The sequence below is a fragment of the Mesoplodon bidens genome (assembly GCF_964165515.1).
Source record: "Mesoplodon bidens genome assembly, chromosome: 2".
NCBI lineage: Eukaryota > Metazoa > Chordata > Mammalia > Artiodactyla > Ziphiidae > Mesoplodon > Mesoplodon bidens.
The window spans coordinates 161,410,154-161,428,040 of record NC_138177.1 but is presented as its reverse complement, the minus strand read 5'-3'; the positions used below and the strand labels follow the sequence as shown (position 1 = coordinate 161,428,040).

At 52.6% G+C, this 17,887-nt stretch overlaps 3 protein-coding genes across 4 annotated transcripts; 2 read left to right on the top strand and 1 right to left on the bottom strand.

Moving 5' to 3' along the window:
* Positions 1–124: 124 nt before the first annotated feature.
* On the top strand, positions 125–4,512 carry DCDC2B (doublecortin domain containing 2B; the record flags this gene model as incomplete). The annotated part of the gene is given in 13 exon segments (XM_081215460.1): positions 125–373; positions 375–394; positions 1,332–1,383; positions 1,825–1,842; positions 1,846–1,901; positions 2,143–2,274; positions 2,586–2,665; positions 2,668–2,721; positions 2,826–2,864; positions 3,498–3,662; positions 4,039–4,142; positions 4,418–4,474; positions 4,477–4,512. Coding segments are annotated over 13 exon segments (1,062 nt in total).
* Positions 4,513–5,314: 802 nt separating this feature from the next.
* On the bottom strand, positions 5,315–9,787 carry TMEM234 (transmembrane protein 234). 2 transcript variants are annotated; one of them, XM_081223712.1, is made up of 5 exons: positions 9,739–9,787; positions 9,301–9,452; positions 8,430–8,496; positions 5,844–5,936; positions 5,315–5,560 (listed from the first exon to the last, which is right to left on the bottom strand). In XM_081223712.1, the coding sequence occupies exons 1-5, from the start codon at positions 9,752–9,754 to the stop codon at positions 5,466–5,468; spliced, it is 423 nt and encodes a 140-aa protein (XP_081079838.1). In that variant the 5' UTR covers positions 9,755–9,787; the 3' UTR covers positions 5,315–5,465. The 2 variants fall into 2 exon arrangements, with proteins under 2 accessions (XP_081079838.1, XP_081079839.1); XM_081223713.1 differs by having other exon boundaries at positions 8,430–8,469.
* Positions 9,753–17,881, top strand: EIF3I (eukaryotic translation initiation factor 3 subunit I; the record flags this gene model as incomplete). Its single annotated transcript, XM_081223711.1, is given in 12 exon segments — positions 9,753–9,824; positions 9,826–9,876; positions 9,964–10,056; positions 11,332–11,419; positions 11,718–11,783; positions 13,222–13,371; positions 13,459–13,586; positions 16,105–16,215; positions 16,327–16,416; positions 16,734–16,807; positions 17,324–17,416; positions 17,546–17,881. Coding segments are annotated over 12 exon segments (1,098 nt in total). The 3' UTR covers positions 17,628–17,881.
* Between the last annotated feature and the right edge of the window lie 6 nt (positions 17,882–17,887).

Here is a 17,887-nt window from a genome sequence, read left to right as displayed (position 1 = left end):
TATGGAGGCTCTCTCTCCCTGCCTTTCTGGGTGAGAGGGCAGGACTCCACCTCTGATTGGCACTGCTCCCAGCCCTGCCTTAGTTGCCCGGCAACAGCTTTACGTCTCTAGCCGGGGACAGGCTATGGCAGGTGGCAGTCCAGCAGCCAAGAGGGTAGTGGTGTACCGGAATGGGGACCCCTTCTCCCCAGGCCATCAGCTGGTGGTGACTCAACACGGCTTCCCCACCCTGCAGACCTTCCTCTGTGATGTGACATCGGCTGTGCAGGCCCCACTGGCCGTGCGTGCTCTCTACACGCCTTGTCATGGCCACCCTGTCACCGACCTGGCCGACCTGCAGAACGGAGGGCAGTATGTGGCTGCTGGCTTTGAATGATTCTGCAAGCTCCCATGAGTGGGCTGGGGCTGGTCAAAGAGCCTGGGGAGAGAGGTAATAGCAGTAGCAACAGCATGTGCTCAGTACTTCCTATGTATCTCGCGGAACACAGCAGTCCTGTGAAGGGGGTGGTCTTATCCCCATTCTTTGGAAGGGGAAATCAAGATAGTGAAATAACCTACCTAAGAGTACATAAATAACACGTGGAGCCACAGTGCAAGTCAAAGTCTCACACTGATGTTCATGCCCATCCAGCCAGGACCAACCAGTGGGAAGAAGAACATTCTGCTGGTTGAGCCCCTTTTTCCAAAGGCTGTTCCTATTGGGTCCTTACCACCACCATGACCATCACCACCACCACTAAATACTCTAAATCCATCCATCACTTCCTCCCTGCTGTGTTTAGGCATCCCGTGCTCTCCATTAGGCTGGGATTATCCTTTAGAGGGTGGGGCTATGCGTTCCAAGATGGGAGAATAAATAATTTGAGTGTCTGAGCTTCCAGCTCAGATCTGGCTTCCAGGTCCTCCTCCGCTCTCAGCTGAGGTTGCTCGCTGTAATGCTAAGGAGCCGGGAGTTGGGAGCCAGACAGACTTAGAGTCTGGGCTCTGTCACTTCCATGTTGCTTAGGTGAGTCACTTAACTTGCCCTCAGTCTCATACAAAATGAGTTGAAACCGCACACCTCATGAATGAGAACATTTCTGAGCTACAGGAGGATCTCGACATTTAATCTGTGGTTTGTGTCTGAGCCCCCAGACTGGATATCCAGCCTGATACATAACCTAAGGCAGGTTCAAATGTCAGCATCTGTTTCCAGACTGAGAGGACAGACTATTCCAGTGGGAAGGAAGACTTGGTGAACTGGGCCCCAGCCCCACACTCTGGCAGCTGCCGGGCTGTTGAGGACCCAGGCTCCCCAAGATGACCAGTGACCTATCTATCTGTCCTTTCAGCTCTTTACACCCTAGAGGGGAGGATCCAGGTGGGAAGAGCAGCAGACTACCAGTAAGTCCTGGGGCCGACCAGCCCCCAGCCCTCTGTTCTCCCATTCCCCTGGGGGCTGCCCCCACTTTGGTCTGGGAAGTCAGGAGCCCTGGAAGCAGCAGGATCTGCCACTCTCCACACCTACTCTGGAGCCTTCCCGGGTGCAGGATTTCAAGACACTGTTCCTTGTGCCATTCCCAAACTTTTACTTTACTTTAGCTCCAGGCTATGGTCCTCAGAGGAAAGAGGAAGCCATAAAACAGAGGGATGGGAGGGGGTTAAGAATGTGACCTAGGGGAGGTAGAAGTGCCCTTTGGTGAAAGGTGTGACCAGTCGCATCCCTCCTTGCCCCCTCTTCTGCCCCAGTCTGGTTTCTTTCCCTCACCCTACCCACCTTGGACTGACCTATCCCTGACAAAAGGCCCCAACTCGCTCCTGATCTGGGGGCCTGATGGGTTTCAGGGCCCTCCTGTGATTCAGTAGCCATGTGGTGGGGCCCTTGGACAGCGGCTACCTGCAGGTCCCCCCTGCTGTATCCAGTGAGTGCCCGTGTTGGGGAACAGGGGCAGAGGTTTTTGTTTCAGGGAGACCAAGGGAAAGTGGGTGGATTTGTTCCAGGAGCCCCTGGCGACTGGGATATAAAAAGTCCAACATGCTTAATGGGTGAAAAACAACGCACTGGTTCTTGGACCGTCTTCTGGCCGCTGTGCCATCCTTCTTCCTCTCACACGTAGGTGGTTCTGGGGACCCTTCCCCTTACCAGGCTGCTCTTTGTCCCAGTGTGTTCAGGAATGGGGACCTGTCAAGCCCCCCATTTAGCCTGAAGCTGTCCCAGGCTGCCAGCAAGGACTGGGAAGCAGTGTTGAAACTCCTGACTGAGAAGGTGAAATTACAGAGCGGGGCTGTGCGCAAGTGAGTTTGGGGACTGTGGAGACCTGAATGTCCCCAAGGGGAGCCTCCCTGCTGCTTTTCGCTGCCCTTGAGGATGAAAAGGCAAAAGGAAAGCATGTTTCCCCAAATGAGGCTGCTTTCTGTGCCTCAGGGAGAGGCCCCTCCAGCCCAGCCCTCGAAGCCAGGGCAGAGCCTGGGTGACTGGCCCTGGTGCCCAGAGGGCCAGCAGCCAAAGGGCACCTTGAAATAGCTGTACCCACCCCCTTGTAGTCTGCTGAATATGAAGATACATCTTGTTCACCAGCCCTTATGTACTCACCTCTCTCTCCCAGACTCTGCACCCTGGATGGGCTCCCACTGTCAGCAAGGGAGGCTCTGGTGAGTGGCTATTACTATGTGGCTGTCAGAGAGGATGGTTCAAGACCCTCCCCTATCTGGTGGCTCGTCCCTCACTGCCCAGGGCTGCTGGTATGTATGTGTGAGGTGGAAGGGTAGCAGGTTAGAGCAGAGGAAGCCACCCTGACTCCATGTCCTGCTCTGCCGCCTACAAGCCTCCTCTTTTTTCATTGCAGGCAACCCCCAGACCCAAAGCCCAGGCTCCACAGCCGGGGGTAGGTGAGGCAGGGGGTCATGGGGGGTGGGAAGGAAAAGGAGTGGCTAGCTGAGTCCTCTTCCAGCTCAGCCTCTGACCTTATCTCACTGCATCCTCTCAATAATCTTGTCAAACAGAGGTTATTATTCCCGTTTTCCAGAGGAGAAGCTGAAGTTCAGAGGAGTGAAGTGACTCGTGCAGGTTAACACAGTTATTGACAGGGGCCAGACCAGAAACTGGTCCGAAGCCAGCTTATCTGGGCTCTGTAAAGACCTTCAGGACTCTGAGTCGCTGGACCTAATGCCAGGTTGGATGCTTGGAGAGGGAATCGGCATATCTGGCATAACAGGGTCCAGAGATGCTTATCAACTCCCCATCTTATCCCAAGCCTGAGCCCTCCCGAGAGATGAGCCAGTGAGCATCGAGTGGGGGGGTAGGGGGATGCGGCCTGGTTTCACTGGGCATCTAGAATACCAGGCACCATCTGCCGTGTCCCTGGATAAGGCAGCCTGATGGAAGAGGGAGCAGGGAGGGAGGATGCAGGCTATGAAGATGGATGGCATCTCCTCTTCCAAGCTCCCACCAGGAGCATCCAAACCTGGACTGGGAGTGGAGAAGGTAAGGCCGGCCTGCACCCACGGCTCAAGCCCAGTGTTCCCTCCGCAGGCCCATGGCCACAGAGCATGGGCAACCCAGTCCTCTCCAAAGGAAGCCAGGCAAATTGAGCCATCTGCTTTTTATGCCAGCCCCCAGCAAGCTTTTCAGCATGCTCCCCACTCTCTTGAGGGGACCCAAGAATCCAAGGCCTTCTCTGCCAGCCTCTAACAGTGACATAGGATGGTCCCTGCTATGCTGAGGGAGTTCCATGGGGGCAGAATGCCCAGGTTCAGAGCTGGTCCTGACTTCAGGACGACTGTCTCCTACTCCCCCGTGTGCATGGCCAGTCCCTTGCCTCTTCACAGGGACCTGGTTTATGAAAAGAAGCACATGGAAACTCAAAGCCATGACATTTCGGGGGTGGGATTTGGAAGGGGTGGGGGTGGGGCCAAAGGCCTGCCTCTGAGCTAACCTGCCATCCTCTGAGGTCCTGGGCGAGGGGGAGGGGAGGAGGGGAGGGGGCTGGTAGAGAGGGTCAAGGGAAAGGATGTGGGGGCTCCTCAGCCTGGGCATCGGCCTGTAACTTCCCACATCAGGAGTCAAGGGAGTGTATGGGGCTCCCCACGCAAGGACAGAGACAGCAGGGGCCCAGGGAGTAGCTCATGATGAAGCCACCTGGACAGAGGAGCCCCTGGATCAGGTGGGCTGGGGCCGGGGCCGGAAGCCGTATGTTGGGACAGGAGTGCTGAGCTGGAAAAGGGCAGCTCTGGGTCCCAGAAACGGTTCTTCTCCCTTGTGATTGTGAGCAAATCTCCTAACCTCTCAGAGCCCGACTTCCTACCTTGTTGAATGAGAGGGCAGATGCTAATTTCTGGTCCCTTCCGTTCCTGGGGTGGGCAAACCCCAGGCTGAGGACTGGAGGCTGGATGTGGGGTGCTAATGGCTCCGTTCTGTGTGGCCTTCTGCCTCCTCCAGAGGGCAGCACAGGCAGTGGAAGAGGCCCTGATCCCGGACAGCCGGCCGGAGCTGGGGCAGCTCTCTCGGCCTCGGCCCCTGCTCCGCCATCTTGAGAGCCAGCAGCTTCAGCCAGGAACTGGGGACCGCCACTCTGCGGCCACCATTTATCCTCAGCCTCCAGCGGCCGGTTCTCGAGGAGCCAGGGCCACCCCTGGGCTCACAGGGTGCGCTGCAGCCCCTCAGCCCCTCTTCTGCCCCTAAACCCACAGCCCAGCCTCCTTTCCGCTCCGAGCAGCGCAGCCCAGCCACAGAGGCCATTTCCTTATGAGGTTCTCTGGCCAGAGAGATGAGTAGCCAACGGAGCTTCAGGGAAAGAACACAAACTGGGGAGCGGGTCATCCCAATAAAAGAATACTTACTGACCTCCATCTGTCTACTACACATTTATTACAGACTACTGCTCACCTGGCATTGCTCCATACGTTGGGGTCTGGCAGTGCGGGGGCCCATAGCTGTCGATCTGTTTGAGAGGGGCTGGCACCCGCCTCACGGGAGGGACAGGCAAGGCTAACAGCAAACTCCTCTCCCCAGCGTCTGCTGTTCTTCTGCACCTTCCCCTCAGTTCCCTCCTCAGCCAGCCAAGGCTGAGCCCTGGAGCCCTCCTGTTTGCATTTCTGGCTCAAAGACCGTAGCTGGCTGTCTTCTTGCAGCTGGACTTCTGCGGTCCACCAACCAGCTGCTGGGATCGCCTGGGTCAGGCACAGGAACAGTGGCAGGCCTGGGGCCTGACACGACAGCAGAAAGGGTGCTGAGGGTGAGTGTGAGCGTGAGGTCTCTTGTGCTAAATCCGAGCAGGTGAACAGCGCGTGGAAGTTACAAAACCCTTTCACTTTTGTTCTCTTGTTACGATCCATGAGGCAGCTATTATCCCAAGAGATGAGGAAGCTGAGGCTGGGGGGTGGAGGGGGGTGGGAGGGCTAAGTCCGCATGCTCACTGCCTCTCCCTCATGGCCCAGGGGCTTCCTGGAGACAGCAGAGCCGGAGGGGGAGGGTGGCCTTGGTTCACTCAAGGCGTAGATGGTTGCCCCTGGGTCTTGGTCACTGAGCTTGTGATGCAGAGTGTAATTCCTGCCACGGTGAGCACCATGCCTGCGAATGCTCCTGGGATAATGGGCAGAAATTGAGAGGCTCTGAGACCAGCCATGCCAGTAGGAGCTGGTGCAGGGCTGAGGGAAGGGCTCAGACAGGGTTTGTCCCCGGACTACCCAGGGGAAGGAAACTCTGATGGCCACAAGGAAGCAGTGGCGCTGCAGAGGAAAGGGGCAGGATCGGGGAAGTGCCTCTCCCCACCGGGCCAAGGGAGACGGCTCTGGAAAAAACTAACTAACCCAGGGGTGTCAAAGCCCAAGTAGTGGCTCCCCAAACTTGCGGTGGCCAGACTTACGTTTTCCACCAATATCTTCTCCAAGAGCCTTCCCAACAATCAGTGTAAAGATGATGGCCAGAGAGTTACTGATGGGCACAGCTAGGGTCAGATCTGGGTGATCAGAATGAAAAGAATCTCTGAGATGCAAAAAAAAAAAAAAAAATGCCTTTCTAGGCACAAAACACTTTCATTACATCATCAAGAGAGTCTTTTAAAAAGGGTATCTCATGACCCCATTTTCTAGATGAAGTCACAGCAAAGCTCAGGATTCAAACTCAGGTCTCCTGACTCTAAATTCAATGCTCCCTCAGGATTCCAGCATGAAGACCTGAACTATAAGGTCTGGGACCACCTTGGTTTGCTGGTAAGGATGAGATCTTTGCACTCAAGGAGAACTTCTGAGATCTCAAGGGCATCTGGACAGACAAGTACCCAAAACCCAAAGGATGCAGTAGCTATTAACACCAAACACATGTATCAAGTATACATTATGTGCCGGGTGCTTTGTGCACACATCTCACTAATCTTCACAAAAACACTGCAGGAAGAGCATTAGCATCATTCTGCATAAATAAAAGAATCAAAGGCTCAAAGACATCACATAAATTGAGGCAAACTGAGGATTTAAACCAAGGTCTGCCTGACTCCAAAGCCTGTGCCCTTATTGAATCTACTTAGATGGATAAGGACAAACCAAAACTGCAGGTGAAGCATATTTTGTTTCTGTTTCAGCTCAGACTTGGGCCTTACGGAATTACAGAAGAGAACAAATGTCAGCGGTAGGAAGCCAGGTACAGGACAGGCCCCACAAGGCTGGGCCTTAAGTATAGGTCACCACAGTCCAGGGTCTGTTCCTTAGTTTTGAAGCCCCGAGGGACTGACTTGCAAGAAACAAACTTCAAAAAGACTAATGGAGTTAAGAACACTGTTCACTTAAAATTTCTTACACTTAAATTTTGTGCACCTAAAGCTTTTTAAGAAGATAGATTTTACGTTAAGTGTTCTTAAACACATACAAAAAAACAAAACAGAAAACGAAATCAGAAGCTGAGTTACTAGTTTACAAGACTCATAACTGCCAGGCAGACTGTGCATGTTGGCTTCTCAGCACACTCTTTCCCAGCCCTCCCGGGCCTCACCTGCTTCAGGTAGCGGAGGAGAGAACTGTGCAGCTCCTCATCCCCTGCGAGGCCCCACCAAGGCTGGCATTAGCCATCCAAGAAACTGACACAACTGCTACCTACTCAGAGCTCCTTCCTTAAGCTTTCACTCTTTACATCGAGTGCAGTGGCTGCTAAAGTCTGGTTTGCAACAGTAGATTGGGGAGGGAAGCAGCATGGTACAAGGGAAGAGCAAGTGCACTGGAGTGAGGCTGACCCAGGTTTCCCTATGTCGCCTTGCTTAGGTCATTCAAACACTGTGAGCCTGTGCCCTACATGACAAACAGTGAGAGCAAGATAACAACATCACCTTACAACAGGGTTGTAAGATGAAATATGATAACGTGTGTATATCCTTGGCTGAATATATCCTTAATAAACAGAGACCACTGTTCTGATTATTAGAATGGGTGGGCGTTAAAGGATACAGAGTAGGTGGTGAGATAATAGGATCCTAAAATTCCAATTTGCTCAAAACTTGGTAAATGGCTAACTGCAGTCAGCTGACCAGAGGGCTCAGCGTTCTGGGCAGCAGGGAGTGCCAGAGGCTTTCAAACTTTCTTTTAAATGAAGTCTTATGAGAAGCCCAAAATGTAAGATGAAAGCGGAGTGACTCTAGTTGAAGCTGACGTGGCAGGTCTGGAGGTCGGCCTATCCGCTCACCCTCCTATGGCCTCTGAGGGGTTTCCCGGGGCTATCTGGGACCCAAACTCCCTTCAAGTCCCTGGGGGGCCTAGGTGAGACTCCAGGAGAGGTGAAATTCTCATAGCAAAGTTCAAGAGCATAAATTTTAGTAATATGTGGCTTCAAATCCTTCTGCACAGACATGCAGTGGGACTTAAAGAGAGATGCAATAAGTTGCCCAAAGTTCTGTAACTTCATCTCCTAGGTGGAGACAATCATGCCTACTTCATAGGGTTGAGATGAGAATTTTTAAAAATGTGTAAAACTAGAACAGTATCTGAGGCAGTAGAGGGCAGTCAACAACAGCGGGGGAAAGGCAATTTATATTTATTGAGCTCCTGGTACAGTGTGCACCAGCTACTCTGCCGAATGCTTTTCATACACTGAATTTAATGCTCTCAGTGTTATGAAGCCAGTTGTAAAAAATCAAGGTTCAAATAAGGGACTTGCTCAAGGTTAGGCAGGTAGCAAGCAGTGGAAGCAAGTGTCAAAGCCAGCCCTTGGCACAGCAAAATGAACCTTCTTTCTTCCTCTGCCACTGCATGAGACTGCCAGGCTTCAAACCAACTCTCGTGCCTGGCAGCATACTCATAACCAGCCCGCTGTGCCCTACTGCCCAGAGAAGAGGGTGCAACTCGGGAACCAGAGACAGTGGGCTCTCCCTCACTCATGGCAACAAGGTGTTTTAGACACCCTCCCCGCAGTGACTCTCCGGGTGGCCTCCACCACTAAGCATAGCAGTTCTAACCCAGAGACCCACCTGTTGATGCCAAGGTGAGGTAGTAGAGAAGGGAGCCACACTGGTTGAGGGAAAAGGGCATCAGGTACTGGAAACAAGAGAAAACTGCAGTCAGTGTGATTGCTTAACTGAGCAGTGCTGCCTTCTCTGAGCTTTGAGATATGCCTTCCCTTGGAGGGAGGGGTAGCTATAAGGGCCTAGGGCCTAAGCCCTCTGAAAAGAACCCTTCCAGGGCAGAGGGAACGTCACTGACTGAATTCCATGCCTTTGCCCTGAATGCCCTCCCCCTCAGCCCTGCTGGTTCCTATCCTCCCCATCCTGCAAGTCCCTGAATGCCAGTGTTACTCTCTCCAAGAAGCCCTCCCCCGGTCCCCTAGCTCCAGCCTCCCTCCTGTGAAACTCACGCAGCACTTATCTGTACCTCTCTCAAAGCCCTTAGCCCTAAGAGGCGGTTGTGTGTATGTCTTGTCTTTCCCACTAGCCTAGACTGGCAGCGTTGGGGTCAGAGGTAGTTCTCCATATCCTGCCTCCCCAGGGCCAATTTGAGCCCTAAGCCCTCCCTCCGGAAAGGTCTGTTGGAGGGATCACCAATAATAAAATATTAATAATAGCAGCTGAAAACATCATAGATTTGAGCCCTAATTATGTACTAGGCCCAATGCTAAGTGCTTTATGTGCCTCACCTCACTTAATCCTCACAACTGCCCCATGAGATGGTTACATTATTCCCATTTTACAGATGAGGAAACTGGGGCTCAAGGCAGACAAGGGACTCATCCAAGAGCTTCTAGCGAGTAAGTGGTGGAGCGCAGATTCTGACCCTGACCTGTTTGACTCCAGAGACCAAATTCTTAGCGGCTACCCCCGAGAAAGGGGTCATTCACCGACGCACCTCAGTATTCAAGAAGAGGGTCTTCGTCTCCTGCAGCAACTGCCGGGCCCAGGTCCGCTCATGAACCTGCTGCAGGTGCGAGGAGGCCCGCTTCAGCAGCGGCTGTGTGCCACCCCACAGAGCGGCCACCAGCACCAGAGCCAGCACCTGCCCTGGATGGAGATGCGAGTGACACTCCCCGCCACCCGCCGCCCCACGGCACGGCCCCAGCCCTCCTCCGGCCTCCCGTCCCCAGACCGCCGCTCCCACAGCCCTTCTTTGCTCTCCAACGCCCCGGGTGTGACTGGCGGGTAGGACAGACCCCGGGAGGCCGGGGAGGTGGATCCAGGAGCCCAGGTTCAGGGTTGCAGCAGTGGTCGGGGTTAGGCGGTGGAGGCGGAGCAGAAATGAATTCCGGGTGGGAGTCTGGAAGCCTGGGGAGGGGCGGGGCCCGCCTACCCAGGGTCGCCGCCATGGCAACGCCGCTCCTCTCCAGTTCCGGGAACGAAGGGGCGGATACCCGTAATCCGGAAGTGGTGCCAAAGCCTCTTCCGGTTCTGCTCCCGTTGCGTTTTTCCTCGCGTCACCGCCGGCATGGTGAGTTCCCCTGAGTTAGGGTTGTTGCCCTAGGGGTCCGGGCCGAGGCCGATTCTGGGCGCTGACACTCCCGTCCTGTCCCCACAGAAGCCGATCCTGCTGCAGGGCCATGAGCGGTCCATTACACAGATTAAGTACAACCGCGAGGGAGACCTCCTCTTCACGGTGGCCAAGGACCCTGTGAGCGTCGGCCGGAGGGCGGGCCGCTGGGACAGTGCGGAGGGGGCCCGGGAGGGGGCGAGTTCATTCTGCCGGGGCGAAGGGTGGACAGGCCAGTTTTTCCGCGAGAGAGAACCCAAAGAGCGCCCCATTCTGAGAAGTAGGGAGAGACCATCCCGGGATTAGGAGGGCGAGAACATTAAACCTGGATAGGTGGGAAAGGACTCAGTTGTTGGTAGAAGGAAGGACTAGCCGGGGAGAAGAAAAGCAAGGGACCTTGTGGAAGGGGAAGGGGGACGAGGGTCAGCTTGCTCAGGGGGCGGAGAGACCACCATTCTGGGGAAGAACAAAACTATTCTACAAGGATAGGGTAACAGACCACCTGAAGAAAGGGAAAGTTGATCCTTGGGTGGCGGGGGACACAGAGGCCTTAATGAAGATGTCCCTGGTATCATTTCAGTCAGCCCTTTCCTGCCGCTCACTGACTACAGACAGCCCCTCACAGTACTGCCTTTTGAGGCACCTCCATATGGAGGAAGTTAACTCGAGTGGCTAGAAGTGAGGGCTCTGAAACCAAACAGACCTGATTTGAATCCTGAGTGCTGCGTTCACTAGCAGTGTGACTTTGAGCATGTCGTTTAACCTTTATAAACTTAAAGTGTCCCTTTTTGCAAAATATGGGTAGTAATAGTGCTGCTTTCTGGGGTTGTCTTTAAGATTAATGAGATTATTCAAGTAAGGAGCTTGTGTGTGAGTGCCTAATTAATGTTAGTCACTTATATTTTAAATTCCTTAGACAGTATTTTATTGGAGCTACCCTTTGAAGAAGGCGTTACTGTCCTGACCATTTTACAGATGGGAAAACTGAAGTTCAGAGGGGAGAAGCACTAATTTTGAGATAATACAGTGAGATAGTAGCAGAGCAGGGATGGGAAGCCAGGCTTTCCTACTACCAACTGCTCCCATTTGGACAGAATACCAAAGCTACTGTTTGGCTAGGCTGGCACCCGACTTGACCTTTATTTTTCTGAGGGTTTAGGAGTCTGGGAAAGGGCCGGTATAGTGGCAAATGGAGACTTTTTGCAAGCCTCCTGACTCCCTTGCTTCTTACTTGCGGGAAGGAGGAGAATCCAGGAGTTGGCCTTTTTACCAGCAACCTGCTGTTTCCCAAGAGATGAGCAGGAGAGGGCAGAATCTGGCCTGGGTAGAGGCTGCTGGGGGCTCCTGGGGCAAAATAGGAGGCCGTTGCTCTGCCTGAGATGCCTATCATCCTGTCATTGTCATTGACACCTCCAGATCGTCAATGTATGGTACTCTGTGAATGGTGAGAGGCTGGGCACCTATATGGGCCATACCGGAGCTGTGTGGTGTGTGGACGCTGACTGTATCCTTGTCTTTGCTCTGAGTCTGTGCTCCCAGGGTCTGCCAGCAATGGAGAGGCTGCTGACTTGGAGTTGGGAGTTTGGGTTGCTCTTGTGGGTCTAGAGAATGATGCTACCTACCTCCTTGGTCTGTTCATTGGTTGGGGGAGCATTTAGGACAAGTTCCAGTTCTGGATGAGGAGGTTAGGAGGAGAGAAGAAGGAAGGCTCTCTGGTGCTGAACAGGTAGGTGATTCAGTTGGCCTTCCAAGAGGACAAGGGCTCAGGTGAACTCTGTCATGCTTCTTAACACCCTCTTCAGGGGACACCAAGCATGTCCTCACCGGCTCAGCTGACAACAGCTGTCGTCTCTGGGACTGTGAAACAGGTAAGCCTGGATCCTTCACTTTTTTTTTTTTTTTTTTTTTCTTTTTGCGGTATGCGGGCCTCTCACTGTTGTGGCCTCTCCCGTTGCGGAGCACAGGCTCCGGATGCGCAGGCCCAGCGGCCATGGCTCACGGGCCCAGCCGCTCCGCGGCATATGGGATCCTCCCAGACCGGGGCACGAACCCGTATCCCCTGCATCGGCAGGCGGACTCTCAACCACTGCGCCACCAGGGAGGCCCTGGATCCTTCACTTTTACAGCAAACAGTGAGGACCTACAGGTTTCCCCAGAACCTGTTCGCCTTGTTGAGGTGAACAGGTTCTGGGGAAATAGAGATAAATCCAGAGATGGTTCTTAGTCTAGGGAAAAAGAGACAGACAAGAAAATAAAGAAGACAGAGGAGAAAAGAGGCATACGGTGAGACATAATCCATGTTAGAGGAAGCAAAGAGCACTGTGGAAGGCCGGAGGGGGGCAACTGAATGCCTGGAATGGGGGTGGGAACAGCCTGGGAAGGTTTCCCAAAGTAAATGTCATATGAACTGGGGCTTGAAGGATGAGAAAGAGGTCATCGTTCTGGAACATGCAGGAATGAAAGCAGGACAAATATCATATCCAAGCCATCTGATCTGGCGGGAGTTCCTGCTTCTTGGGGGATGAAATAGATAGCAGTGGGGAAACTGAGGCAGGCTAGGGCCAGAACAGGCCTTGCATGCAAACTCAGGAGCGTGGCTTTGTTCTGTAGGATTTGGCATGCCATGGAGGTCCCTGAGCAGGGAAGAGCGTGTTTAGCTTTAGCATGCCCAGGTAGCAGTGGGGAGCGTTGGAGGAACAGACAGAAGACAGGGGAGCCTATTAAGCTGCTCCATTTAGTAAATGTTTACTGGTAATCCAGATCTCTCCCAGGTCTTTGCTGGGCACTGGGGACACAGAAATTAGAGCAGGACTTTGCTGTGGAAGAGTGCATTCTGAGGCAGGGACGGATAGAATGCAGTCCACTGTGAGTGCCACAGTGGCAGGTGTCTGAGGAGGGACTGTGGGGAGAAGTTAAAAGACTTGAGCCAAAGCACAGCAGTGAGGAAAAAGGGCGGGGGGGGGGGAGGGCACTAGAGTTAGTAGTGCAGGAGAAACAGTGCAGTGTGACGATAGGCAAGTGTATTTTTTTGTTTATTTGTTTTGCTTTTTAAAAATATTTATTTATTTATCTGGTTGCACCAGCTCCTTAGTTGCAGGACGTGGGCTCCTTAGTTGTGGCACACGAACTCTTAGTTGCAGCATGCATGTGGGATCTAGTTCCCTGACCAGGGATAGAACCCGGACCCCCTGCATTGGGAGCGTGGAGTCTTACCCACTGTGCCACGAGGGAAGTTCCAATAGGCAAGTGTAGAGAGAGTCCTCCCTGCAGTGGGCAAGGGCTAACCCACACTCTGCCTGTCTCCAGGGAAGCAGCTGGCCCTACTCAAGACCAATTCAGCAGTCCGGACCTGTGGCTTTGACTTCGGGGGCAACATCATCATGTTCTCCACGGACAAGCAGATGGGCTACCAGTGCTTCGTGAGCTTCTTCGACCTGCGGGATCCGAGCCAGATTGGTGAGCCGGTGCTGGGGCTCAGGACTAGGGTTGAGGTGAAGGGTTCGACACCAGAGCCCAGGGCCTGACATCTGCTGCCCCACACAGACACCAACGAGCCCTACATGAAGATCCCTTGCAACGACTCCAAGATCACCAGTGCCGTTTGGGGACCACTTGGCGAGTGCATCATTGCAGGCCACGAGGGCGGAGAGCTCAACCAGTATAGCGCCAAGGTAAGGGGGTGGGTGAGGCCTAAGCCCATCAGAATGATTCTCTTTGAGAGGCTGGATAAGCCCAGTGGTTAAGAGGGCTGGATTCACATACAGATTTCACCCCTTTCTCATTGTGTGATCTTGGGCATATTACATAACTTCACGGAGGCTATTTATCTGTAAGATGTTTGAAGGATCAGATGACATCAGGTGTTTGAAAAACTTGTCATAAGAGTACTCAGGATATGTTACTAATGATCACAATTAAGCATTCTCCTGCCACTACTGAGTGCCAGGCCCCATGCTAGCCTCTGAGGACAAAGAAGTGAACCAGACATGGGCCCTGCCCCGGGGGAGACAGACTGGCAAACAGCTAGCACATGGGTCAGATTGTGAGTTTTGCCACCACAGAGGTCTCAGCCAAGTACAGAAAGTGCCCTCTGTCACAGAGGAGGTGGCATGTACATTAATCTGTGAAGAATAAATGGAGCTTCAAGCTGGAAGAGAGGGACCAGGACTAGATAGTTTGCGGGTCAGGAGACAAAGGAGTTGTAATTTTCCCTTAGGCAGGAGGTAATCTTCAAATGGTTATGGATGATCAGGTTTTCTCTTTAGAAAACTCTCACAGGCTAGTTTGGAGAATGGACATAAACTAGGCAGTAGTCATGGGGATGTGGACTACCTGACAGTCAGGAGACATTCAGAGGTGACTGATGAGATGGAGGGTTAGGAAAAGGGTAAAGTCCAGGCTGTCTCGGATTTCCGATGTGGGTGCCTGCGTTTCTGAAGAATACTGGACTATAAGACCATAAAGATTAGTCAGTCACTCAGCAAGCACTGACTGTGGTCCACTAAAGTACCAGGCCTACCTGTAGGAAGGGAATGGGAACCAAGGGCAAAGACATAAATAACGCTTGATGATAGCAAACAGTGAGCTGATCTGTGCCCCCAGGTAGGCCTGACTGCAAAGCTGGTACTTGTTCCCTGAAATGTAAGAGCCAGATAACGTCCCTGCCATGTGTCCAAATTAATGGAGGAGACAGAAATACATTCTTCCCTCAGAATAGGTGAAAGTAACTCGGAAAAGGAAATGACAGTCTTCTGAGGGTCTCTGTTTGAGGCCCAATGCTTGAGGCCTTTTAGTCATCTAACAAATGTTTACAGAGCACAGTCCAGGTGCCTGTCATTCAAAGTCAAGTAAGACCCAGTCCCAGTATCCTTACAGTGACCCTGAGGGCTTTTTTTTTTTGGCCACGCCACGCAGCTTGTGGGATCTTAGTTCCCGGACCGGCAGTGAGAATGCCAGTGAGAGGCCGAGTCCTAACCACTGGACCGCCAGGGAATTACCCCTGGGGGCTTTTTTTCTTTTAATTTATTTAATTTATTTATTTTTGGCTGCGTCGGGTCTTCGTTGCTGCGCATGGGCCTTCTCTAGCTGTGGAGAGTGGGGGCTACTCTTCGTTGTGGTGCGTGGGCTTCTCATCGCGGTGGCTTCCCTTTGTTGTGGAGCACGGGCTCTAGGCGCTTGGGCTTCAGTAGTTGTGGCTCGCAGTCTCTAGAGCGCAGGCTCAGTAGTTGCGGCGCACAAGCTTAGTTGCTCCAAGGCATGTGGGATCTTCCTGGACTAGGGCTCGAACCCGTGTCCCCTGCATTGGCAGGCAGATTCTTAACTACTGGGCCACCAGGGAAGTCCCCCCTCAGGGCTTTTAATAATCTTGTTTTCTAGATAGAGAAACTGAGACACAGAGAAGTTTTGTTTGTTTGTTTTTGGCCACGCTGCTGGGCTTGTAGGATCTTAGTTCCCTGACCAGGGATTGAACCCGGGCCCTTGGCAGTGAAAGCGCAGAATCCTAACCACTGGACTGCCAGGGAACTCCCACAGAGAAGTACTTTTAAGGGCAGACTCTAAAACTCTGTACTACATAGTCTAGCAGGTTCTTTTCGTGGGAAGGGAAATCAGGAGATGAGACGGCCTTTTGAAAAGACCTAAGAAAAGGATGGACGAGCAGTGGTCCTCGTGAACTGTGACCAAGACCCTACGAGGGAAGGAGATGCGAGCGGATTCTGCCTCTTACTTGTTTTAGGATCTCCAGTCACACCACCTCTCTGAACCTTAGTTTCTTCCTTTTAAAATTTCTGTTAAAATACCTACTTCATAGGATTGTTGTGAGGATTAAAGGAAATAGGTGTCGCTAAGTGCTTAGCACAATGCTTGGCAAATAGTAGCCATTCAATAAATATTTGTTGGAAGGATTAAACAGAAACTTCTCTACTGTTACATGATAATTAATTAACAGGTCTGTAGATTTGTCACCATAAGTGTGTGTTTTCCTAGGTAGACTAGCAGTGTTTACAAAACCTGCACACTTGGGCCAGGTTGGGCTTGGGAGTGGGAGTAAATGTTGATTCAGGGGACACCGAGGCAGGCCCAACCCAGACCCCTCCCCTTCATGGGACAAGAAACACTCCAGAACCCTGGCTGAGCAGTGGGGTGGTGAGGATCAGGTTGGTCAGAGCCTCACTCTTCTTCCTTTTGCAGTCTGGGGAGGTATTGGTGACTATTAAGGAGCACTCCCGGCAGATCAATGACATCCAGTTATCCAGGGACATGACCATGTTTGTCACTGCATCCAAGGACAACACAGCCAAGGTGAGCCCGGGCAAAGGGTCTGGTGGGGCTGATCCCCCCCTCCAGCCTGGCTCTCGACTTCCCCCCAAGAAGGCTCCTTTCACACATTTCTCCCCTGCCTTCTCTCTCTAGCTCTTTGACTCCACAACCCTTGAACACCAGAAGACCTTCCGGACAGAACGTCCCGTCAACTCAGCTGCCCTCTCTCCCAACTATGACCATGTAAGGGACCCCACCCGAGCTTCTTGCTAAAGCCTCAATGTTTCCAGGATCTAGTTGTTTGTCTAGCAATTAAGAAAAGATCTCTGGGGGAAAATGGTGTCAGGCAGAGAGGAGATTCTCAGAGCAGCAACAAGGCTGAATGATTGGGAAGCCCCAGGGGACAGGGTAGGAGGTGGCTGAAGGATGTTTGTTCCTTACCCTTAATATATTCCTAGTCTGATGTGGGAGATAATTAAAGGCTTATGGGGTGGGGGGAGAAAACAGAAAATGGATTTGCCTGCCCTTTGGGCCTGTCTAGAGTTTCTTCTTCCCTTCAGGTGGTGCTGGGCGGTGGTCAGGAAGCAATGGATGTAACCACCACCTCCACCAGGATTGGCAAGTTCGAGGCCAGGTAAAGGGGGAAGGAGCTCTTCGAAACGGAAACTTCGTGAAGTGTCTTCATGATGGACACAAACCATATAACTGAAGAGACTTCCCTTAATTCACTGGCTGCTAGGAAGTGCAGCCAGATTTGTGGCCCTCCTGTGACAAGTGTATAACATAGCAGTTAAGAGCATGAACTCTTGGGCTCTCTCTGAAGCTCCACACATCACTGTAGTCCTCTGTGCCCAATAACCCTTGACTGTATAACGAGGACAATGATAATATACTTACCTCATAAAACTGTGCAGATTAAATAAATGACTTAATAGTTGTTAAGCTCTTAGAGCACTGCCCAGCACATAGGAAGGAAGACGTTTGGGTCCAATCTTCCCCCAACTTTGTCTTGCTCTGTTCACATTCATTGCCCCTTTTCCCAGTTCCCCCACTTTACAGTTTGTGTTTGGGGAGTGGTGCCTCTCGACATGTTTTGGAAGGAGATGGAAAATGAATGAACTGCCACTTCCCACCCCGCTCTCTCCTCCAGGTTCTTCCACTTGGCCTTTGAAGAAGAGTTTGGGAGAATCAAGGGTCACTTTGGACCTATCAACAGTGTTGCCTTCCATCCTGATGGCAAGAGGTAGGGCCCAGTGAAGGGAGCTGAGCTCAGCCCTGGTCTGCCCGCCTCTGCCCCTTTCCCATGCCCTGCCCCCTAGGCCTGCCTCCCCCAGGGCAGGCCTCTGACCGGGCCCTGCCTGTCTCTTTCCAGCTACAGCAGCGGCGGAGAAGATGGTTATGTCCGCATCCACTACTTCGACCCACAGTACTTTGAATTTGAGTTTGAGGCTTAAGAAGCCGGATCTCTGGGAATTCCCTGGCTATCCAGTGATTAGGACTCCGAGCTTCCACTGCAGGGGGCGTGGGTTCTATCCCTGTTCGGGGAACTAAGATCCCACATGCCGCATGGCGTGGACACACACACCCACCCACCCCCCAACACACACACCACAAAAAGAAGCCGGATCTCCATATGGGCCAGGTTCACAGAAGGCTTTGGACTCTGAGAAATAAATTAGTTTGGAAATAAATGGTTTCTGGTCAGAAATTTCGT

Coding starts and splice junctions, on each gene's coding strand:
- TMEM234 (XM_081223712.1), bottom strand. Junction 8,497..9,300: donor CCCTCTTCTTGAATACTGAG/GTGCGTCGGTGA, acceptor TCTTGTTTCCAG/TACCTGATGCCCTTTTCCCT. Junction 5,561..5,843: donor AGAAGATATTGGTGGAAAAC/GTAAGTCTGGCC, acceptor CCATTATCCCAG/GAGCATTCGCAGGCATGGTG.